At 33.2% G+C, this 16,854-nt stretch overlaps 1 protein-coding gene across 3 annotated transcripts in view; it reads left to right on the top strand.

Annotated features, from left to right (window-relative positions):
• Positions 1–16,854, top strand: part of LOC111507386 (neutral ceramidase) — a 394,484-nt gene that overhangs the window by 216,028 nt on the left and 161,602 nt on the right. For all 3 annotated transcript variants that reach the window (XM_074172969.1, XM_074172968.1, XM_074172967.1), the window contains one exon: positions 7,195–7,389. In XM_074172969.1, the coding sequence (XP_074029070.1) occupies positions 7,195–7,389 (195 nt within the window). The remainder of the gene's footprint in view (positions 1–7,194; positions 7,390–16,854) is intronic.

Raw genomic sequence — 16,854 nt, 5'->3', positions numbered from 1 at the left:
TCTGTATCACAGATGGTATCATAACAGTAAAAAAAATGGTAATGTTTTCAGATAGTTGAAGTCTTTCGAAAAAATTATTTGAAAACTTTTCGAAATTTTGCTGATTTTTTCAAATGCAAGAGCCTCAAAAATATTCGTAACTGTAGGACTATCTGGACTTGCATTTCAGAATCAAATTAATTCCAAGGAATGATCATTTTGAATAATATCCACCCACCAAGTAGACCACAAACTAACTTAATGTGCGAACCTTCATTTAAGTTCCCTAGTTTCCTTCGACAAATGAGTAACCTTTAACCACGTACCTGATTATTCAATTTGGTTGTAATCTTAGATTTCGACGTTGTCGGTGATCGAATTTCTGGCAATATTTCAGACTCAACTGTGACAAGGGTCGTGTTTTCATTCATTATCCTATTCTGAGAAACTTTCTCCTGTCTTCACATCACGAGTGAAGTGAACTTCTGAAGTTCCTGGAGTTTGGTTATTCCTTATAACAAATGGAGGTGAGGGGATCATATTTGGAGCTCCTTTCATCTTCATTAATATTCTATTGATGTAGATTTATCTGGAAACGGATTTCAAGCAAGTTTAGTAAATGAGATTTCCGAAAGAATACTGAATAGTATGAATTAACTCCTTTCTTCAACACGCATCAAAAGATGGAGAAACTCCATTTATATATGACTGATACTTTCCCATGTAACTTTAATTTTTCCAAGGATTTTTTATTTTTTTATTCATTTATACGGTATATACTGACAGGAGTCTGTAAGATTATAATGAATTTTGAGGTCCTAGAGCCTTTCAGTACTATATGTCCATTTTTTCTTCGGTATATTATCTCAATGGATTCGAGTTTCGGAGAACTGTGACTTTTGGCAAATTTCATTATTTTTTAAGAAAGTAATTTCTTGATATCACAAGCATTTGTCAATATTCTGCAGGTTAGGCAACCTAACTGCAGTAGTGGCAATTCTCATTTCACGATGTTTCCATTCAAATGGGGTTATAACTTGATAGCTCGTAAATAATTTCTTTGTCAATCTCAGGTTTTTTTGATCCAACAAATAAACTGATCAGCTTCCTTTGGCGATCAGATTTGAATATTTCCGGCCTTTTTGGTGACATCTACTTCTTCAATGCATTCAGTTCCCTTGTGACGTGACAGTCAGAGCGAAGTTACTTCATTTCTTTTTTTTTTTTAATTATCTAAGGGGTGTTTCAAATTACCAAGCGAGATCGGTTTCATAATGAAATGGCTTCATATCTTTCAGTTACACTTGCAGTCTACTTCCAAATAAATGATATAGATGCTTCTAAGGTGTAACTCACAAGTACACCTACCCGGTGTATAAATATGTATCAAGGGTTCTTGAGTGACTGGAAATATACGAATTGATATGAAATAAACTGTTCAAATGTATGATTACCAAAAGTTAACTTACAATCGTATAAAATTATTAGACAATTACAAATCTTCGAAAAATAATATTTTTTAGTAACTGGAATGTATAGTCTGCTCAATACAGATGCTTTTTCAACACAAGGAGTGTTTGAAGCCTTACTATTATTTAACTTACAAATGACAAAAATGAATTCCACAAATTGAAGGGGAAATCAGTTATTGGGGAGGAAAAATTTTGGCTCTCTATGATACTTCTCTATTTTTATACAAAAATCGTGACATAAGTGGATTAAACTAATCCGTGACATACAATCGTAATATTATGTATCAGTTGAGTGCTTTAGATTGTAATATTATTCAGTGTTCCATGTCAGTGAAATTTCACCTCTTTCATATATAATTGTGCAGCAATGCTGTGAATGTTATCTGAATCAATTTCATAACGAATGTTTGAGGTACAAACTGAATAGAAAGAAATCACACGTTAAAAGGTGAGACCTCGTTAGTCCTTAGCTCGCACAAGTTTCTCAACTTCTGAGAGTTGTCGTTCGTATGGGAGCGACAGCTGATTAACGGAAAAACATATATTTTTTTTAAACAGTTCAATGTTCATATAGAAGTAGGTTTTTGAAGTTATTCTTTCTTTCGCTAATATATAACTTCATATATATATATATATATATATATATATATATATATATATATATATTACTTTTAATGTAAGTTACAAAAAGGATTTGAAGCTCTATAACTTCTGTTCAATTATCTGTGAGCGCTTTCGACAGCTGGTCGTGCTGTCATCCTCTAGGCCCTACTCTATCTATATAGATGGAGAAAATTTTTGCGGTTTTCGAATAATTTGCCTAGGTCTTAACCTTGTCGAGTAGTCGGTATTATTTGTGGAATTATTTTTTTCTAATTCGTTAGAAATAGGTGTTTCAGAATTTTCAATATTTTCTGTCGTGTCGTTTGGAAAATTTACAGGATCATTTTGTTCTTGAGCTTCTTCCAATGACTTTTGATTTTCATTTCTTGAATTACTTACATTTTTTATATTATTTGAATATATTTGGTCAATATGCATTTTTAACTCTCTATTATCTAATGTTCTTACAACAAACATTCTATTTTTAATTTTTTTTATTATAATACCTTCTATCCAACAAGGTTTATTTACAGAGTGATAGTCTTTCACAAGAACGTTATCGCCTAATTCAAAAATTACATCTCGATGGCCACTAAAAGTTTGTTTTTGTTGATTTTGCTTTTCTTGAACCAAATCATTATTCAAAGGAGAAAGAAGGTCCAATCTCGATCTCAACATTTTGCCCATTAGCATTTTAGATGGACAGTCTTTGGCAAGCCAAATCGTGCAAAACATTCTCGTAATTTATTGATGGTAGTTCTAGCAGTTATATTCTGCATTTTATAACACTCTATCCATTTTGAGGTGGAATCTTCTATGACAAAAAAATAATTGTTAAATATGGGCCAGAAAAAATCTAAATGCAACCTAGACCATACTTGTTTACAAAAATTCCAATTTTTCAATTCCTATTTTTCAGGATTTGGTCGATATTTTTGGCAAGCTTTACAATTTTTTATAAGTATTTCCAAATTTTCTCATTTATTGAAGGCCACCAGACATAAGAACGGGCTAACAAGTAGATGATTTGATTCTGACCATACCTGCAGATGGAAAAGAAGAAATTTTGAACGTATTTAATTCATATGATCCCAATATCCAATTCACTATTGAATAGGAAATAAACAACTCTATTCCTTTCCTCGATATGAAGTTATTGAGATCAGAACAAAATATTATCATCACTGAATGGTACAGAAAACCAACATCAAGTAATAGATTTATTAATTACCATTCCTATCATCCAAATAAAATGAAAATTAATTTAATAAAATCATTAAAAAACAGAATCATTGAAATTACCCATCCCGATTTACGAAACCAAAGTTTGTATAATTACAGTAAAATTCTGATCCAAAATTCTTATCCTAAATATCAAGTAAACATAATTTTATTTTGTGAAAGAACAAAGTTTCAAAATAATAATGAAGAAGTTGAACATAACAACGTTATACCTTCATTCATACATAAATCACTCCCATATATTCAAGAATTGACACCAAAATCGATTAATGTATTCCAAAACAATAACCTCAAAATATCTAAAACAAATGTCACTTCTATATCTGAATTATACAGTAAACTAAAAGCTCCAATTTCAAATAAACAAAAATCCAATTAAGTATACAAAATTTTTCGTATGGATTGTTATAAAACATATATAGGACAAACATCTAGACCTCTAAGTAGTCGCATCACTTCCCATAAGAGCGACTGTAGACGAAATGGTAATTCTTGTGCATTAACAGAACATGTTAATTCGGAGAATCATAAAATGAATTTTGAAAATCCAAATATTTTAGATAGAGAAACCAATACAACTAAAAGAATATTTTTGGAAATGATACGTATTAACAACGAAGAACATTCAATGAATAAACGAACTGATATTGATAGTCTTCGCAAAATTTACACGTACCTACTGAAATATGATAAAGAAAATAAAAGATCTAGTAATTCGAGAATCATTTAGAATTTTCCCACTTGACATTGTCAGCCAAAAATTTTTATCAACTGTCATTATTTAATGTTTTCTATCTGTTTTTGAACCTTTTTATATTTTGTTCTCACGTTAGTAAGTTTTCCATATTTATATATTTTTTACAAGATATATAATCTATATATATATATATATATATATATATATATATATATATATACAGTGTCACCGATAAAGTCCGCATCAAATGGGAAACTTTTTTATTTATCGTTTTATGTGAAATTTGATTTTGGCAGTAGATTTTGCTTAAGAAATGATGTCAAATGGCGTCTACAAAATAGGTCACGTGATTTCCTTAACCTGTCAAAATTGACAATTAAAAAAAGAAACATCGAAAAATGACATTATTCTTCAAAATATCCAATATCCACACACCAAGTTTCAAACCCATAATAAGTATTTTATATTTTCACTATTTTTCCGCATTCCTGCTTTTTCTACTTATCAAAATTTAAGCACACCTGTACTAAATCATTTATTTTAACTAAACTCGTCATCGAATTTCTTTTTTTGTAATATAATAATATTTTAAGAGCCTCTTTGATGTTGAAAACAAATTTTGAAAAATAAAAGTTGTCAAACTTGATGCAAAGTTCATCTAGTTTCAACGGGGCTTTCCAAACTATACAGTAGTTGAGTTTTTTAATGAGCAAATGGCCTCACAATATGAATTAGAACAAAACGGAACATTAGGAAACATCATTTCGTGATTCTTGAAGCCCATTCAATAAAAGAAAAAAACTCATAGTATTTACATTTACCTACTCCGCTAACAACACTAATTTAAAAAACTGGGTAGGCTGTGAAAAAATATGAAACTACATAATGTGTTTTAGAAAACGTCACTGTCACTGAATAAATTAATGCCCGTTAGTTCAATGTAATGTATGAAAATTAAAATAATATGTTATCTTTACAAGAAAAAATTGAAATTGTGCTAATTTGTGGTGAAAACACATTGCATCGACAAGTGGCTGATATTTTTAACGCAAGACATCCTGGTAGACATGTACAGCAATCCATTGTAAGTAGAATTTAAAAAAAAATTTAACTGACTGGTTCAGTTGAAAATACTTTTAAGAAACATCATAATCCATCACGCAATAATGATGAGGTTCAGTTGGCTGTCTGCCTGGATGTTATCGAACAGGGAAAATCAAGTATTACCAATATTGTAGATAGAACTGGCGTTAAAAGAGAAAGCGTAAGAGCTTTCTGAGATCTGAGTGATATCAGTGATATAGTGAGATCAGTGATATAGTGGACAATATGCTGGTTGAAATAAGACACAGTCTGTGGTATCAATGTGACGGGGCTCCTATTCATAGTTCAAGACAAGTCAAAGAGAAACTATTAGAAATGTTTAGGGGCAAAGTTATTGGGCTAAATATGGAGCAAATATGGCCGCCTAGGTCGCCAGATTTAACCCCACTAGATTTTTCCTTGTGGGGTTACTTAAAACAAATCGTTTATAAACAAAGACCTTTTCGTGACGTGAATCACCTAGAAACTGTTATTAGAAACTCTATTTTAAACTTTTAAACATAAACCCTGTGAGTATCAGCAACTCAATAAAAGATGTATCAAGAAGGACAATCATCTGCATAGAACGCGATGAAAGACATACAGAAATGTAGTGTATTTAATGTCGTGAGTCTTTTTTTCGTGTTTTTTTGCTATTAGGTATAGGTACATGTTTATTTTCAGTTCCTTTTAATTAAGAATAAATTCCACTGTATTTTTTGTTAAAAAACAATAAACACTCTAAGATATTGTTTCCTAATGTTCCGTTTTGTTCTAATTCATATTGTGAGGCCATTTGCTCATTAAAAAACTCAACTACTGTATAGTTTGGAAAGCCCCGTTGAAACTAGATGAACTTTGGATCAAGTTTGACAACTTTCATTTTTCAAAATTTGTTTTTAACATCAAAGAGGCTCTTAAAATATTATTATATTACAAAAAAAAATTCGGTGTCGAGTTTAGTTAAAATAAATGATTTAGTACAGGTGTGCTTAAATTTTGATAAGTAGAAAAAGCAGGAATGCGGAAAAATAGTGAAAATATAAAATACTCATTATGGGTTTGAAACTTGATGTGTGGGTATAAAATTACAAAAGAAAATGTTTTTATCCTTTGATATTTTTGGATATTTTGAAGAATAATGTCATTTTTCGATGTTTCTTTTTTTAAATGTCAATTTTGACAGGTTAAGGAAATCACGTGACCTATTTTGTAGACGCCATTTGACATCATTTCTCAAGCAAAATCTTCTGCCAAAATCAAATTTCACATAAAACGATAAATAAAAAAGTTTCCCATTTGATGCGGACTTTATCGGTGACACTGTATATATATATATATATATATATATATATATATATATATATATATATATATATATTTGAATGATGCAACTAATTCTCCTTTATTTTGAGTATTTCAATATTGAATTCTACAAAAAGGATTTGAAGCTTTATATCTTCTATTAATTATCTGCGAGCGCTTTTGACAGTTGGTAGTACTGTCGTCTTCTAGGCACCCTCAAACTGAACTGGTCATCTTGTTAACTGGTCATCTTGTTGTCACTTTAGGTAAATTTGCCTGTATTTGTTCTGCATCAGGTAATCTGTTTTCAATATTAAATTCTACAAAAAGGATTTGAAGCTTTATATCTTCTATTAATTATCTGCGAGCGCTTTCGACAGTTGGTAGTACTGTCATCTTCTAGGCACCCTCAAACTCAACTGGTCATCCTGTTGTCTGCCTCTTTATATGGTCAGAGCGTCTTAACTCAGGTATTTCCCAAAAGTCCATGTGGTTTTCCTTGTTGACTTGTTTTATGAGTTTTATTTTCTCTGGTGGGGGGAAATTATGTTTGTTTTGTATGGCGTGTGTTGCAAGGTTTGATTTAACACTTGTTCATATATATATATATATATATATATATATATATATATATATATATATATATATATTGAGGAGAATTCTATTCATGGTTCGGAATAAATTCCATTGAATCCAACACTATATTCTAATAAAATTCACAATTCACATGTCTCGATACAACAATTCTTTAATTTAAATTGCCATTTTCACGTTCATCCAAATGAGTGTTCTGATTGTAATATTTCATTGCAGGCTAGAGGATGTCTACCAGCCATGGGATACAGTTTCGCAGCTGGTACTATAGATGGGCCTGGAGAATTTGACTTCAAACAAGCTACTACTACGAGCAACGCCTTCTGGAATTTAGTGAGGGATTTCATTTTTCCTCCTATGGAGGATGATGTTCGTTGCCATGCTCCCAAGCCAATCTTGATCATGACAGGAAGTGTAAGTATCAAATTACTTCATAGAGATTACTTAGGCTCGATGTTGTGGATCTTGAAAAACTATTTCGGTTAAAAATCCAGTCTCTTTTTAGCCTATCACTATACGGTGTTGTTAAACGATTTTTGGCTAATTTTCCTTTACAAATTCAAATTGAACCGAAGCTACAGTAATCCAGGACTGATACATAACTAACGGGGCATGGAATGGCGAAAGAACTGAGCGTCAGCAATTTTTGATGGTTTTTAAACTTACTCCCTAGACCTTTCGACAACCGACAACCATCATTTCAAGCGCTTCGACAAGTTTCTCACCAGTGAAACTTTTTTCAAGTAGCACCATGCATCGAATCCCGAACATTCAATGATCATGCTGACAAAATTATTCGACTTTTGTTACGTTGGCAAAAGTACACTGATTCCCTGAGATTTTACAGTTAGGAGTAGACTGATATAAACAGACAAAAATTTTGAAACGACCCAACGTAAAAGTAATTACACAATGTGTGTGGCGCTATATCTGAAAATGAGTTTCGTCACGACCAAAGAAATTGATATGATATAAGTGTACCCCAAATCCACGAACAGAAGAAATTTTTTTTAGTAATATGAGGACTGGGCCTTTCTTCCTCAAAAAATGTCTACAACAGTACAGAACCATTTAGAGTATTCCACAACATTTCAGAACACCAGTTGTAGGTACCTGGAGGACATTGGCTGTATCTTATGATGCACTGTTTGGAACCATTGGAGTTTTTTCCCAACACCAAACCGTTATTTTAACACCTCGACCTCGAAGATCAAGTTTGATCTTCCTCTTGAAGATGATCACTTGGTGATTGAAATACGTGTCGATGTGTTGAAATAACGGTTTGGTGTTGGGAAAAAACTCCGGTAATATCCATTCCAGAACATTTTGGAATATTATGAAGTGCCGCCGTTTGTTCGGGAATTATTCGAAAATTTCGATAATATCCGGGGACATCCCAAATTATCATGGGAACTTTCCATTTGCCAATCATGTGGAATGTTCTGGAACATTATGAACCATTTTAAGATTTTTTGGCTGTAAATACCCATTGTTAGAGGTATATTAAGCAAGATTGTTTCCTACCAGTGAAAAGCAATTCATGCATGAACCACAAAGGTTCCTGCGTTCCTCAATGTCAACAATTGCTTGGTCTCAAGTAGAAATTTCGAAATAATTGTACATATGTACCATCTATAACAAAGTGTCTTTTATGGACAGTTAAGGTAGTTACAATTGTGGACTTGTTTGAGTTTAAAGGGTTCCACATATTTTCTAATAGCAAAATGTTCTCATGTATTTGTATATCTTTCATTTATAGGAATTTCGTTTCACAAAGTACAAATACTGTGTCATCCTATTCAAGTGAACAGTACTATTATAACATATTTCTCAACGAATGATCGATGCCATAGCTTGAGTTTAGGAAACTTTTTCAATAAATGAACTCATTTGAATAAATCCAACACCATACAGCGCTTTTCCTAACTACAAAACAAAAGTATGAACATATGTCCGTAATAGTTTGGTTTCCAAAATACAGGGCGTTGAAATCAAAAAATAAATGGTATTTATAACATATAAGTGTCCTCAAAAAGATTTGTTTGAAGTTCGAAACAGTACTTTAAAGTAATAGGGAGGTTATTCAACCATTCGTATTTTGGAATTTTCAAATCCAGTGACGCTTCAGTAGGCATCAGCAAAGTAAAACTGCTGTTACTGAAAATATCAAGTAACAACTTTGGATATCTAATAAAAACAAATTTACCACATGATTTCGTAGTATAATGATACGTCTGTTTAGGAACTTTTGATTCAACATCTTTTTCGACCTATCAAGGTCTCATTCTGCAGTTGAAAGCCCGAGGACGAATCTCGTATAGCGATCGATCTCGAAGTTTGGCTTTAAAGCAGACCGCTCTGGGCAGCCTTGTTTATCTTTGATATTCGGGAATTGAGTCTTATGTCGATCACATAGAGGACATCTTCGTAGGGGAGATGGACTGCCTTGATTTTCGGGATTGTTCTTTTCAGGACAGTTCAGTGATTCAGCTCAGCCCCACTGATGAAACGGATCGAAACGGCGCCGTTTGGTGTTGATCAGAAGTTCATCGATAATGGAGGTTATTGAATAAAAAGGTCTCTGTTCACTATATCGTACTAAACCATGATCGTAAACGTTCCGGCTCATGCTGAAAAATATTCTTTCAGAAAATTTATATGAACCAACGCCAGCTAGATCGTTTCGTCACCGGTCTGGTGCGTAGCGTAGCATGCACGTGCCATCACAGTATTCCAGACGAGAACATTATGCCGGTGCTGATACGCAACGTGCATGGCACGTGACGTTGCTAAATCGTAGGTCTCCGGCAGCGAAACGGTGTATAAACAGGTGGTAAATCATTTTCAATTTTGAATTTCACTAGTTCGGACTTCCATTGTCTACTATATAAAATTATTTGAAATCCCTGAAACAAGTAAAAAAGAATAATTAAAAAAGGATAGCTGAAAATAACAATTATATTAAGCAACAATAAACCTGAAATGAAATGATAGTGAAATAACCTACAAGTAAAAATTTAATAATTGAATAAATAAAAATTAAAGGAATGAAAAAAGAAAATAATGAAAAAGTGTAGAGATTCCAAGTCACGTTAGTTCAAGACGTTTCGATTGTTGGTATCTACAATCGTCTTCGGGTGATGACTGGACTGATTCCTCCGAGAGATGACTATTTATAGGTCGTTGAAATACTTTCACTTTCTCTGCTTTCCATTTTCCGCTTCACTGATTCCGTGAGAGATGACCGTTTTGGCGGGAGTTGGCCATTTTTCGTTTGATGATGGGTTTCCATATGTTTCGTATTTCTACGCTGGCCTGGCTGAATACGTTTTTGGACAACATGTATGCGGCTTCCTTAAATTTTCTCCTAAACCAATGTTCCTCTCTGTGCAAAATCTCAGCTTGGGACCACTCGATGTTGTGTTGATGGGTCCAAACATGGTCTGCTATTACTGATTTGCTGGTTTCTCCTCGCTGTCTGTGCTTCTTGTGCTCGGCAATGCGAACATTCAATGGCCTCTCAGTTTCACCAATATAGGATTTTCCGCACTCACAGGGTATCCGGTAAATGCAATTCTTGGAATCGCAGTCCTCGTTTGGGGGCCTGGTTTTCGTGAGGCTGCTACGGATAGTGTTACCGGATCTGAAACAGGTTCTGATGTTGTACTTGGAACCAATTCTTCTTATCCTCTCCGATTTCAGGGATTTCAGGGATTTCAAATCATTTTATATAGTAGACAATGGAAGTCCGAACTAGTGAAATTCATCACGAAACATTGTCAATCACCTTCAAACAAATTTTCAATCTTATTCAATCTTATTCGTTCGGTAGCCAAGCGGTTCGGCGTGGGTGCTTTGTTCACTCACTCGAATTGACTGCCGTGTTGGTCGGTGGTTCAAGCCCTAGTCTGAACGATCGATCTTCACTTGCTACCGTCCAACCCGTGTTAGGAATCACACGTTAAAAGGTAAGACCTCGTTAATCCTTAGCTCGCACAAGTTTCGAATTCTGAGGGTTGTCGTTCGTAGGGGTGCGACAGCTGGTTAACGGAAAAACAGATTTTTTTTTTTTTAAACAGAAATACATTCCATTAAATATAGACATTCTAAAATACTGAAAAAAATGTTCCTCGTCATCAACTGAATGTCTAAATAATGTTCAATATTGTTCTTTACTTTCTCGTTCTCTTGAAAAGTCGTGAATCCAATAGCGTCGGGTCTTTTTTTGAGTTTCTGCTTCTTCATCGCCCAATGCCAATTGTTGAGCAGATAATCTCATAGCCATATTTGTTCAACCTGGTAAACTCTTCTATACGTTCACACTACACTGATGAGTAAGTCGGAATAACATACAATACTTCACATTACCTAACGTTGTCAAAGGGGTATCTAACGATCATCATACCCGTATGATACGGTCATTATACGTGTTGCTCACAGGCTTAGAACACGGTTGATCCATTACAGTGGGCAAGGTAGACAATGTCGTGTTATTTTCCGTGTCTGATACGGTCCTAGCACGGCCATAGTTGGTACGGCAGAGACCTTAAGTGCCATTGAAATAATACCTAGTATTACTCATTGTGTTTACATATCATTGTATTCTAATTTCAAAACGATATCAACTACCTGATATGATACCTCATATTCAACTGTTTTCTATCTATTATTGCTTAAGAAAGTGATCAACGGACTGTTTGAAATGAAGCCTCAGTCGCTGTTCATAGTTCTCATTCCACATTTTTCAAAGGAATCTAAAATGTTGTCATGTACCGGCTCACTGGGTCCATGCAATTCATCATAATGTACTCCATCATTACATCAAAGGAGAGAAATCGCAATGCATCATAACGCTACAAGATCATAATCGTAAGCCGTCATAATCGCAATTCATCATAACGTAAAACATCAGAACGTACTTTGTCATAAAGTACAACATCATAACGTCAACCGATCATAATCGCAATGCATCATATCCACATTGTATCATAAACTCAATGTATCATATCGCTAAAGCGTAGAAACCGCATTGTACAGAATTCGTATTCCATCATAACCGTAATGTATACATCTAGTTTTAGTGAGATGCTTGGCAGTTTATGCAACCAACAGAACAAACAGAAAAAAACTAAATTCTATCTGAGCAATTATGACCAAAACTGATATGTTATGTATATATTTTCAATTAGTATACACAATTATATGAAAATTAGGACAATTGAAGCGATAGATGTATTTTCATGAAAAATGTAGGTTGACAACGAAACTCTCCCAGAATGTGAATAAATTTTGCTGGCAAGTATTTTTTGACTACCATGAGACCTAATGTCGATCTGATCTGTGAACTATTTAAATTATCGGCTACTAGTGAGCCAATTTATTGTAAAATTCGAAATGAGATTGAGCATTTCCGACAGGAGTGTTACTGGACGCCCGACGTAATGTGAATGGCACTAATAACCGATGGGAGGATGGTTTTTATTTTGAATCTGATACTGATACTAGCTTTCGAGTTCAAAGACAGCGAATAGTAGCGGGAGGCATTTTGAATATGAAAATTATTTGCCGAGCAATCACGTAAAAAAATTCAAATAGAAATGAAGGAAATGAATCGAATGTGGACTGAATAAATATAGTTTAAAAAAACAAAAAAACACGCTTCTAAAGAACATCGAACTAAAAAGTTAATTTGTTTGGAAGTAAAGGGAAAATTTGCAGTAATACTTTCAGAAAACAATTCATTTTTGATGTTTTGATTTGAAGTTTCATTCAAAATATTAATGGACTAAAAATATTTTTTCAGTGAATAATTTTATTTTTCAAACCAATCTCTTGATTTGATATGTATGTCAAGCACCTAAATTCTAAATTTTCGATTTTTTGAAATATTTAAGTAACTGAATTTTCTAGGTCTAGGTACAATTTACGATGAAGTTTTCATGGTTGAAATCCATATTCTGGTTTGCTTTCAAATAATCGAATTAGATTTCAAAATGTATCTTCCGTTTCATTCAAAACTTTTTTTTGTAGTGAATCACGGGTAATTGAAAATATTTAAATATTTCATCTGGAGTACAAAATTTCGCTAAAACTTATAATTCTTAAAATATGTTTGAAATATGTTGATTTTCTTTTGAACAACATATCAAGGAGGTTACGTATAACGCCATCTGCCCGCGAATAGATCAAGAAATATCAATCTTCAGACAATGCAATGAGGTTACGTACAGCGCCATGTGCCCGCGAATAGATCAAGCAATAATGCCGATAATTCTGTCAATACAGATCCCGAGCTTGAGAGTTACAAACAAACATAGGTACATACAAACATACATATATACATATATACATACAGGTGAAGCTAATATAAAGCGTGTAATAATAATAATGAAAAACAAAGGTAAATATTGTTCATTATCCGACAAACTTTTCATAAGATTACTTTGCATATTTGAAATAGGAATGTATTCCAATTCTGAAGAATTGTAGTTAACCTGTCGAAATCAGAGTTAGCAAATTTAACGTTTTCAAAATTCATTGTTGTTCAGAAGTCTCATGATTTGCAGGATAGAAAAGTGATATTTTCAGATCATTACTGAAGTGTTGAAATAGCATTTTTTCTATACTTTTTAACTGTAGATAATAGCTACCTAGCAGACTGTAAGTACAGTTTATCGCCATCGTTACACTATTCGCGCCGAAGCCATAAACACCTATACGTTACGCCTTTGATGAATAACAATATAAAAAGTGAGAGTTTGAAACACGAGCATTGTTGAAACACTTCTCATCAGCCTATTTCTGTTTAAAATCTGTTTTCCAGCTGTCGCACCCCTACGAACGATAACCCTCAGAAATCTAAACTTGTGCGAGCTAAGGATTAACGAGGTCTTATCTTTTAACGTGTGATTCCTAACACGAGTTGGACGATAGCAAATGAAAATCGATCGTTCAGCCTGGTGCTTGAACCAACGACCACCACGGCGATCAATTCGAGTGAGTGAACAAAGCACCCACGTCGAACCGACCGGCTACCGATGTACTGAGACAAAAATAATGAATTCTGAAAAAACCCTTCACCAGAAAAGCCTGAGCCCATAGAAATAATTTCGACTAGTGCAAAAATATATTTACTTTTCATATTGGTGCTGTGAGGTCATGTTTTTCATATCAAAATCACAAGTGATAAACAGATTTTAGTCGTCAGTACCAAAAACAAAGCTACAGTGGGAACTTGGTTATGGGTACACCTATATTTAAACTTCAATGTGAACCAATTTTATTAATTTGAATTTTGGAGCATATTCTTTTCAGTTGTTGATTGGACAATTTCAATTGCATTGAAAGGTAAATTATTTCGAGAGGAAAATTAATGACACAAAAAAATAATAATATAATATGTTAACATAAAAAAAAACATTTTTTCAAACAACGAATGTATATTATCAGATAATAAAAAAACAACCTAAATGAAACAGTACAAAAATATTCTCAGGCAATGCAAAATCAACAAATTTAAAAAACTCAACCAGTATATATTATAAAAGCTCATCCACTTTCATAAAATTTTAAAACTAAATAAGACTAGACACAATTCATAAATAAATAACTAACGAATAAATAGCTTTATTTTCCTGTGGACTACAAAAGTATAAGAAAGAGTACCAAATTACAAAAGAGCACTAGTATGCAACAGTAAACAAAAGAATCTAAAAATCAATAATGTACACATGCCCAACACTTTGCTGAATTATATCATGTAGATATAAGAAGAAATATTGTTAGAAATGAATTACTCATATTTTGAGTCCTCCTTAGAAATAGCGTCCAGAGTACCTGGTGTACTGGGTGATACTAATACTTCTCGTTGAAAAAAGTGGGTGTATCTGTTAGTTGACAAATTTTCAACATCTTTTAAGAGATCTTGGCCGTCGGAGAAATTGAGTATTTTCTAAAGTTGGAAAGTCTCAATATCATTCATTGACAAATTTAACAGTAAAGGTAAGCAATATAAATCCCGTGTGACTCCTTATGAAACCAATATCATTATTTCTCTCAAGGTACACCTCCTTCCCCACCTCATCAGTTTCAGTTTGTGGTAACGGTCCGTCATGAGACCTTGATTGAACCCAACACAGATTATGTGCTGCAACATATGCAGTAGAGAAATAGCAAAATGTTCTGATGTGAAAATCTCACAATTAAGTGTTTTTTGTATACGTTATAAATAAATATAATGAAATATAACAACTACACTAAATAATAGTACTGAAAATCAAATAAATTCTAGTGAAGTCGTGGTCCTTGGATGAATAACACTTGTGTGGAATCATGATATTGTCTAGCTTTAAGACGGCAGAAATCTTAGCCTGACTAATGCAGAAAGTCGCTGTATTTGGCTCACTTCGACTTTTCAGAATCCGCAATTTCTGAGACCAAATACCATTTACAAAAATGGCACCACCGCGCCCTTCGTATGTGTCGGAGCTTCAAGGGAAAGGCTTGACTGGAACTTTTCTAAGGGAAAACAATAATAATCACAGTTAATAGCAAAGTAAATAATAATTTACTAAACACTGGTATGATTTTTACTAGAAGCATCACAGGTATATATGCATGTGTAAGTGTACGGAATGTGTAAGTACAAAAAAACTGTAGTGTAAAAAGAAAAACATACATATTTTTTTCAGCTAGCATCAAAAAATGTCATAACATTTGTTATGAAATATTCCCTTCGGGAATTACACGGTTATACTTGTATATACTATACAAATTGAGTGCCATTGTCAAAGAATATATTGTTGCCAGATTTATTTTTATTTATGTATTCAGATAGAACCCAAGTTTAAATGCAATAGTCTAAAACTACATGTTGGGTGAAACTATATGTTGGGATTTTCTATTTCAAATGAAGAATTTCAAAAAAAAGTGCTCGTATCACCTAAAACAGTTATAAAAATTCTACAAATAACATACGTATCATCAAAAATAACTTATAGGTGGGAGAGTGATATTTGTTCTGCAGACTGGGCAACGACTCTAATCCAGACTCCTCTCCGAGCAATACCCACAGAGCCTGTGTCCACACATCAGAATAAACCGCATCTTTCTGCTGAAGCAAGTTGGACAGGAATTATTTGTTTGTTGTTTGGGTTGTTTTGGTTTGGTTTTGATTATAATTGGGTAGATTTAAAATATTGTATCAATGTGATGAAATTACTAACCTTATGCACATATCGTGGTTCTTAATTTTGGAACCTTGACACCAACAAAGTCACACTTTTTACAGAATTCAAAGTTATATTGATAGTTTTGTAACTTGGTATTTCATTAATTTTGTTCACACAAAATAATTTGGCACTACCATTACTTTCATGTCATTCTACAGCCATATTAACAATTTGAAAACTTCAGACACAAAATAGAGGCAAATAAATCGATCTAGAATATATTCATGATAATAACCTTCAAACAATTTTAAAGTTCAAAGAAAACACAGATTGAATCAACCAATAGCAATGGCCGATGGCGAATGGTTTTATGGTGTAAATGAGTCTTCAAGGCAGCCAACTGTCTCAAAATTTCACTCAACATTATAATGCAGAATTATGAAAAATTAGAAACAATGAAATGATAAATTCAAGTAATTCATCATATTTGAACTTCTTCACTGTCATAGGGCTCTTCTTAGATCTTCAATGAGTTCAACACTTCAACTTCCGCCATTATTCCCACGTAGTATAAGCAAGCGCATGAACTATAGGTTACGACAAAGTACGTTATGATACATTACGTTATGATGTTTTACGTTATGATGAAGTACGTTATTACGGTTTCTATCGATTACGATTATGATCGTTTGATGTTATGATGCATTGC

This window comes from Leptinotarsa decemlineata, unplaced genomic scaffold, assembly GCF_025532065.1.
Source record: "Leptinotarsa decemlineata unplaced genomic scaffold, Ldec_3_MD MMD2_tig00000199_RagTag_RagTag, whole genome shotgun sequence".
In the NCBI taxonomy this organism is placed as follows: domain Eukaryota; kingdom Metazoa; phylum Arthropoda; class Insecta; order Coleoptera; family Chrysomelidae; genus Leptinotarsa; species Leptinotarsa decemlineata.
Note: the sequence above shows the minus strand (reverse complement) of the source record. Positions and strands in the feature narration are given on the sequence as shown.